The sequence below is a fragment of the Atractosteus spatula genome, chromosome 10, assembly GCF_055471065.1.
Source record: "Atractosteus spatula isolate fAtrSpa1 chromosome 10, fAtrSpa1.hap1, whole genome shotgun sequence".
Taxonomy (NCBI): domain Eukaryota; kingdom Metazoa; phylum Chordata; class Actinopteri; order Semionotiformes; family Lepisosteidae; genus Atractosteus; species Atractosteus spatula.
The window spans coordinates 1580210-1588490 of NC_142715.1; the positions used below are offsets into that span (position 1 = coordinate 1580210).

The 8281-nt window shown below is 41.2% G+C and overlaps 1 protein-coding gene across 1 annotated transcript; it reads left to right on the top strand.

Annotated features, from left to right (window-relative positions):
- The first annotated feature begins 277 nt into the window (after positions 1-277).
- Positions 278-6334, top strand: LOC148824488 (uncharacterized). Its single transcript, XM_088926447.1, has 3 exons — positions 278-858; positions 4453-4856; positions 5156-6334. Exons 1-3 carry the CDS (start codon positions 471-473, stop codon positions 6284-6286), a joined length of 1923 nt encoding a protein of 640 aa, XP_088782573.1. The 5' UTR covers positions 278-470; the 3' UTR covers positions 6287-6334.
- The last annotated feature ends 1947 nt before the right edge of the window (positions 6335-8281 follow it).

Consider the following 8281-nt stretch of genomic DNA (forward strand, 5'->3'; position numbering starts at 1 on the left):
CAAAAATCCACTTGAGACGTTTTCGTTGGGGAGGAGGGTTGTGGAAGGGCAAAAAAATGAATCTGTTCCGTTATGAACGGCGAATGTCACAGATGATTCACTCCTCTTGACTAGGTGGCGTTAGGAGGTGCAGTGAAGATTATATCCGGCTGCAGAAACTCCTCTTTCTCAGCTCCGCTTCTCAATTGTTTTGAAGCCGCGGCCGCGCTAACGAAAGACGTCATCATACTGCGCGACCCTGCATGTATTTCACCCACGTGTTGGTGATTCAGTCATTTTCTTCAGATAAAGAATAAAGTTGTTGTTGTTGTTTTTTAAATAACTTCAGGTTATGAATACTCAACGTCTCGTCAACTGTGTTTATGCTTGAACAGATCACAGCCCCGACAACAGGATCTGTGAAGAATAAAATAGTTGTTCTGTTTAAACTTCGGAAATCAGCCTTTGTTTCTGATCGGCTCTGAAGAAGGATGGCGGAGTGCTTGTTAAATCTGCAAACCCAGCTTGACTCTTTCATGCAAGTTTTGCTCAAATCGATCGTGTATGAAGTGTCTGAAGTTTTTCGAAACAGGATGTCTGACTCTGAAAAGGAGTTTCAAGACAAACTCCGCAGCGTCTCCCAGATCCTGGTGAGACGGGCCGTGTTTAAAATCACACAGTGTGTGGAGGACAGTGTCGAGAGTGAAATGGCGGAGCTGAAGAAGGAAAACGAGAGCCTGAAGTGGAGATTGCAGCTGTGGGAGAAGGAGTCGGGAGCAGGAGGAGATCAGGGACAGACAGATCGTGTTGGACACACGCTTCCCTGTGAAGTCACTGCAGGAATAAAAAAAGAAATGGACACGAAACTGGAGCTGCCAGGTCAGTGTGGTGACTTGTATATAGTCAAGGTGTGTGTTAGTTCAAAAACAGTGTCTTTAACTTCCTCACTGGTGCGAATATAGTGGAGAGATGCAGAGTTAAGTGGGAAAGACTTGTGTGATGTAGCAACGAGATTCTTTACTGGAAACTGAACTGTTTTGTCCGGTTACGGTTATAAACACCTCGTTCAGGTTAAACAATTGTTTCACTGAATCAGCGAATAATACAACGTCTTAGGAAAGAAAACGTATAGATATTGTTGACATGAAACAGTTGTCAGGTCAGTGTGGTGACTTGTATGAAGTCAGTGTGTGTGTGTTTAAAACCAGTGTCTATAACTTTCTCACTGGTGAGATTTTTTTAAATAACAAACTTTATTTTAAAGAAAACATCTTACAGCAGTAAACATTCTCATTATCAGTACGCGTTCTAACAATCAAACTGTCATCAAATAAAAAAAAAAAACTTTCCTCCCTGGTGAGAATATAGTGGAGCGATGCAGAGTGAAGTGGAAAAGACTTGTGTGATGTACCAACGGGATTCTTTACTGGAAACTGAACTGTTTTGTCCGGTTACGGTGCTGAAAAAACCTCGTTCACATTCAAACATTGTTCCACTGAATCAATTTGTAATCAAACGTCATTAGGAAACAACATTTATAAGTATTGTATTTACGTTGTATTGGTCTAGATTTTATATGTATACTAATGATTGTGTATATAAAAAATATTTTAATTGGTTTAAGTATTACTGTCCAGGGTCTGTGTCTGTATTAACTCCTCTGGAATATTAATCCAGTGTGTCTGTATTAACCCCTCTCTCTGTGCAGTGTTCATTTACTGGAGTGTCCAGTCAGTGTGTCTGTATTAACCCCTCTCTCTCAGTACAATGTTAATGCATTGTAGTGTCCAGTCAGTCAGTGTGTCTGTATTAACCCCTCTCTCTCTAAGTGCATTGTTTATGTACTGTACTGTGCAGTCAGTGTGTCTGTATTAACCCCTCTCTGTCTCAGTGTAGTGTTAATGTACTGTAGTGTGCAGTCAGTGTGTGTGAATCAACCCCTCTCTCTCTCAGTGCAGTTAATGTACTGGAGTGTACAGGCAGTCTGTCACCCCTCTCTCTCATTGCAGTCTTTATGTCCTGTAGTGTTCAGTCAGCATGTCGCTATTAACACCTCTCTCTTAGTGCAGTTTTAATGTACTGTTATGCCCAATCAGTGTCTGTATTTACCCCTCTGTCTTAGTGTAGTGTTAATGTACTGTAGTGTTCAGTCAGTTTGTCTGTTAACCCACCTGTCTCTCTCAGTGCAGTGTTAATGCACTGTAGTGTCCAGTCAGTCTGTCTTTATTCGCCCCTCTCTCTTAGTGCAGTGTTGATGTACTGTAGTGTCCAGTCAGTTAGCGTGTCTGTATTAACCCCTTTCTCTGATTGCAGTGTTAATGTCCTGTAGTGTCCAGTCAGTCTGTATTAACCCCTTTCTGAGTGCAGTGTTAATGTACTGTAGTGTCCACTCAGTGTGCCTGTATGAACCCCTCTCTCTCTCAGTGCAGTGTTAATGTCCAGTAGTGTCCAGTCAGTCTGTCTGTATTTACCCCCCTCTCTCTGAGCATTGTTAATGTACTGTCATTTCAAGTTTGTCCGTGTCTGTATAAATGCCTCTGTCTCAGTGTAGTGTTAATGTACTGTAGTGTCCAGGCAGTCTGTCTGTATTCACCCCTCTCTCTCAGTGCAGTGTTAATGTACTGTAGTGTCCAGTCAGCATGTCTGTATTAACCCCTTTCAGTGCAGTGCTAATATGCTGCAGTGTCCAGTCAGTATGTATCTATTAACCTCTCTCTCAGTGCAGTGTTAATGTGCTGTTATGTCCAATCAGTGTCTGTATTTACCCCTCTCTCTCTCAGTACAGTGTTAATGTAAATGTAATGTGATTGTGATATTATTACAGTAGACTTACTTTTTACATGGTAGTTAGGTTTCTCCCAAAGCTAAATCAGAACATCCCCTTATACCCACTTATTCCGCTATGTTTAAACAACCCAAATTGATCGTCAGTGTACTAGTACGCGTGTGTGTAGTGTAAAGCTTTTTAGATCACATGGCCTCAGCTATCACTACTGAAGAATGAAGAGATAAGAGAGATGCCCAGGAAGTGGGATAATAATATCATTTTCATGTTTTTGTATGTTTTTTGCAAACTATGCAGTCTAGTGGCTTGACGTAGGCTTTGTGCTCAAATGTATATAAAGATGCTGCCTGTCCTTGGTCAGTAAGATTAGGGCATGCATTTGGTAAGCAGGCTGTACGCCCAGAATATGTAAAGAACTAACTGTTGTCTAGTCTGCAACTTAGATATAATTAATTGGCAGGTGTTGGTTTTTCATCATTTGTTTAGAATATGTCATAGTAACTTTTTGTGTTTTAAGGTATAAAGGACCATCTTCAGCTACTTAATTTTTAAGTCTGGTGGTCGCAAGCCGGACATATGAATAAAAGGACTTCTGCTTCACAGACACCTGAACTTTGTCATTTGTTTGACACTACACTACTATGCTGATGATACTCAAATATACATCCATACCAAACCTGACGCTGATGGGGCTGTCTCTATTCTATTTAGTTGCATCTCCAATATAAAATATTGGATGACTCAAAATGTCCTTCATCTTAACTGTGACAAGACTGAAGTCATGCTTATTGGCACCACCCATCAACTTTGTAAAACCAATGCTGTAACTCTATCTGTAGATTGTCTTATACTTGAGCTTCAGTCTATATTGGAAAAACTTGGAGATGATATATGACGTTCAACCCACATGTGCGGCATGTTGTCAAAACATCTTTCATTCACTTCAGAAATATTGCCTGACTACGCTCTATGTTATCACTAACTGTGGCTGAAAAGTGTTGTCTAATCTTGAATCGACTACTGTAATGCTCTACTCTCTGGGGTTTCTAAATCCACATTGAACGAACACCAGTATGTCCAAAATTCGGCAGCCGGAATCCTGACCAGGTCTAGTGCAAGTGTTCAGATTACTCCTATCCTGGAGTCCTTGCACTGGCTTCCTGTCAAGTTTCATGTCGACTTAACAATCCTCCTGCTCACTTATAAGGCTCTCCATGGCTTGACACCTCAGTACCTGTCTGAGTTATCGCTCTACTCCCCACCTCACAACCTTCGCTCTTCTAATTGTGTTCAAATATTTGTCCCCCAGTCTGTCTACACTCTTTGGGTGACATGGCCTTCTCCTGTTTTGCACAAGCTCTGGAACTCTCTCCCCAAGGATATCAGAGAGTCACCTTCTCTAAACTCCTTCAAATCCAGACTCAAAACCTTCTTCTTCAGAAGAGCCTTTATTTAACTGTTCTTTACCCCTCTGCTCCTACTGACTTAGTACCACCATCTACTGTCTCGTCTAACTGTGTTTTCTCATCGTGCTTATATTAATATATATATTTTTTGTTGTTGGCCTTCTGTAAAGAGCTTTGAGAAACTACCTTTAAAGGTGCTATATAAAATAAAGTTTATTATTATTATTATTGTTATTATTATTATTATTATAAAGGTCTTGTCTTTTTGTCCTGTGTTTACAGGCTCAGAAGCCAGTGCTCTCTCTGATGCTGGGGAAAGGGCTCCTCTTGAACAGCAACACAGTGAGGAGGAGTGGGGGTCCAGTCTAATGCAGGAGACAGAGCTCACTGCCGCAGAAGGGAAAGAGACACTCAGGGAGCAGCACACAGTGAGCAGACGGATTGTCGAGGATCTGTACTCTGTGCCCATGATGAACACAGAACCTGAGAGTGAGACACCTGGGCTCTTAGTATGTGATGATTTTACAGAAAAGAGAAATAATCTGGACACAAACAATATTACACAAGGTTGTAATGAACTGGGCTGTGTCTCTGTACAAGAGCACAGTGAAGAACTGGATGTTTTAAATCTTACAGAGCAGGACATGGAGCCCAAGTTGATTGACGCTGCAGAGCAGCAGACTGATGTCCCTGGTGAAGAGAACAGTACTGATTCACAGCACACAGAGAAGAGTCAGTACAGGGAGGAGCAACAGCAGCTCTTACAGCGCATGATGATAATTAGGCCTTGTTCTGTTCAAGTGGAGAGACTGTCATTGCAGAGTCTAAAACAATCATATGATCCCTTGGTATCTGATCACTTTACACCCAGGTTTAATAATCTGATTACTGAGAACATTGTTGAAAGTTTTAATGAGCTGGAGAGTATGTTCTTGGGCAAAGAGAGGAAGAACTGAATGAACTTGACAGTTTTAGTCTCAAAGAGCTGGAGAAGGAGCCCCAGATGTTTCACACTGCTGAACAGCACACTGAAGGACACGGTGGAGAAAACAAATCTCAGTTTCAGCACACAGAGCAAGACCATTCCATGGAGCATTTGCAGAATAAGAGACCCCAGCATGATCAGAGAATGAGGAAGAGTCACTCAAGGCCTTGCTCAGATGGAGTGGACAAACTGCAATTATGGCACAGGGAGGAGCAGCGTTTCTGTGAGTCTAGAATTTCAAAACCCTACCAGTGCCTTCACACAGGAGAGAGACCTTTCAGCTGCAGTCAGTGTGGGAAGAGTTTTATTAAGTCATATGACTTAAAAATCCACCAGCGCCTTCACACAGGAGAGAGACCTTTCAGCTGCAGTCAGTGTGAGAAGAGTTTTAGTAAGTCATATGACTTAAAAATCCACCAGCGCATTCACACAGGAGAGAGACCTTTCAGCTGCAGTCAGTGTGGGAAGAGTTTTATTCAGTCATATGACTTAAAAATCCACCAGCGCATTCACACAGGAGAGAGACCGTTCAGCTGCAGTCAGTGTGGGAAGAGTTTTGTTAAATCACATAACTTAAAAATGCACCAGCGTATCCACACAGGAGAGAGACCATTCAGCTGCAGACAGTGTGGGAAGAGTTTTATTCAGTCATATGACTTAAAAATCCACCAGCGCATTCACACTGGAGAGAGACCGTTCAGCTGCAGTCAGTGTGGGAAGAGTTTTATTAAATCACATGACTTAAAAATGCTCCAGCGCATCCACACAGGAGAGAGACCGTTCAGCTGCAGTCAGTGTAGGAAGAGTTTTATCCGGATAAGACACTTAAAATCACACCTGCTTATTCACACAGGAGAGAGACCATTCAGCTGCAGTCAGTGTGGGAAGAGTTTTATTAAATCACATCACCTAAAAATGCACCAGCGCATCCACACAGGAGAGAGACCATACAGCTGTAGTCAGTGTGGGAAGAGTTTTAGTCGGTCAAGTAACTTAATAACCCACCAGCACATTCACACAGGAGAGAGACCGTTCAGCTGCAGTCAGTGTAGGAAGAGTTTTAGTCAATCGCTTGTCTTAAAAAGGCACCAGTGCATTAACACAGGAGAGAGACCATTCAGCTGCAGTTAGTGTGGGAAGAGATTTTTCCAGTCAGGTGACTTAAAAACCCCAATCTAGTCACCAGGTCAGTCACCAGTCAAGTCAACTAAAATGTCTTTTAGTGCAAGTAGGTAGATGCGTCAGCATGTGACATCCGAAGAAGGCTCCACAGCCGAAACATTTATTTTCTTCTCTTTTCAGCATGAAACAAACCTTTAATTGTTCCCAAAATGTCTATTAGTGATGTCTATTAGTCACTTTGTAGTCAGACACTTTTGAGTTCGTCTGGTCAATTAAATTATGACTATACTCTTATTTACAGTTAACTAAAACTGAAATAGTTTTGTCATGGAGTTTAATTTATGTGTATAACGTATAAAGTTTTTAGTTTTATTCAATTTTAAAATGAATTAGGTCTACATTGAATTAATTTCTTAATTGCATTGAATTCCTTATAGTCTTGGAATGTTAAGTATAGTCCTGTTTAATTTAATAATAATAATAATAATAATAATAATTGCTTACACTTATATAGCGCTTTTCTGGACAATCCACTCAAAGCGCTTTACAGGTAATGGGGACTCCCCTCCACCACCACTATCCAGCATCCACCTGGATGATGCAACGACAGCCATAGTGTACCAGAACGCTCCCCACACATCAGATATCAGTGGGGAGGAGAGCAGAGTAATGTAGCCAATTCATAGAGGGGGATTATTAGGAGGCCATGATTGGTAAGGGCCAATGGGAAATTTGGCCAGGACGCCGGGGTTACACCCCTACTCTTTTCGAGAAACACCCTGGGATTTTTAATGACCACAGAGAGTCAGGACCTCAGTTTTACGTCTCATCCGAAGGATGGCACCTGTTTACAGTATAGTGTCCCCGTCACTATACTGGGGCATTAGGACCCACATAGACTGCAGGGTGAGCACCCCCTGCTGGCCCCACTAACACCTCTTCCAGCAGCAACCTTAGTTTTTCCCAGGAGGTCTTCCATTCAGGTACTGACCAGGCTCACACCTGCTGAGCTTCATTGGGTTGCCAGTTGTGAGTTGCAGGTTGATATGGCTGCTGGCTTACAATTAATACTGTTCTCATTGGATAGACTTGTAATTGTGTAACAGCTTTTAACTTACCATGTTAAGCAAAGAATGTGTATAAAACAGATTAGGGTCCTTAACTGTCACTCTTAAGGAAATAAAAGTCACATCTGATTAAAGTCTACAAAAAGAGCTCAAAGTCTTTGTTGCACAATCTAAAGTGTATTTATCCCCAGAGAGGATATATATCAAATACAATAAATATTTATGCAATAAAGGGTAAATAATAAAGAATAAGATATTGTATGAATCTCTTTTAATATGATAATCTATTTTGGCACCATTAGTAATAATTCCATATTTTAATTTTAATTTCAGTGCAGCTATTTTTTTTAAACAAGACAGGACAAGAAATATATACAGTGCCTTCAGAAAGTATTCATGCCCCATTGTTTATTTCTCATTCTGCTGTTTTGCAAAGTAAAATTAAATAATATTTAAATGGGTTTTTTTCCACTCCTATAGAAGCAATACTCTATAATGTTAAAATGAAATTAAGTATTTATAATTCTGAAATTCAGGAACAAATGAGAAACAGAGTAATTGAGATTTATCAGTCTGGAAAAGGTTATAAAGCCATTTCTAAAGCTTTGGGACTCCAGCAAACCACAGTGAGAGCCATTATCCACAAATGGTGAAAACATGGAACAGTGGTGAACCTTCCCAGGAGTGGCCGGCCGACTAAAATTACCCCAAGAGCACAGCGACGACTCATCCAAGAGGTCACAAAAAAACCCACAACAATATCCAAAGAACTGCAGGCTTCACTTGCCTCAGTTAAGGTCAGTGTTCATGACTCCACCATAAGAAAGAGACTGGGCAAAAACGGCCTGCATGGCAGAGTTCCAAGATGAAAACCACTGCTGAGCAAAAAGAATATAAAGGCTCGTCTCAGTTTTGCCAGAAAACATCTTGATGATCC

Coding starts and splice junctions, on each gene's coding strand:
- LOC148824488 (XM_088926447.1), top strand. CDS start 471: ATGGCGGAGTGCTTGTTAAATCTGCAAACCCAGCTTGACTCTTTCATG. Junction 859..4,452: donor CACGAAACTGGAGCTGCCAG/GTCAGTGTGGTG, acceptor CTGTGTTTACAG/GCTCAGAAGCCAGTGCTCTC. Junction 4,857..5,155: donor CTGCAGAGCAGCAGACTGAT/GTCCCTGGTGAA, acceptor AGTCTCAAAGAG/CTGGAGAAGGAGCCCCAGAT.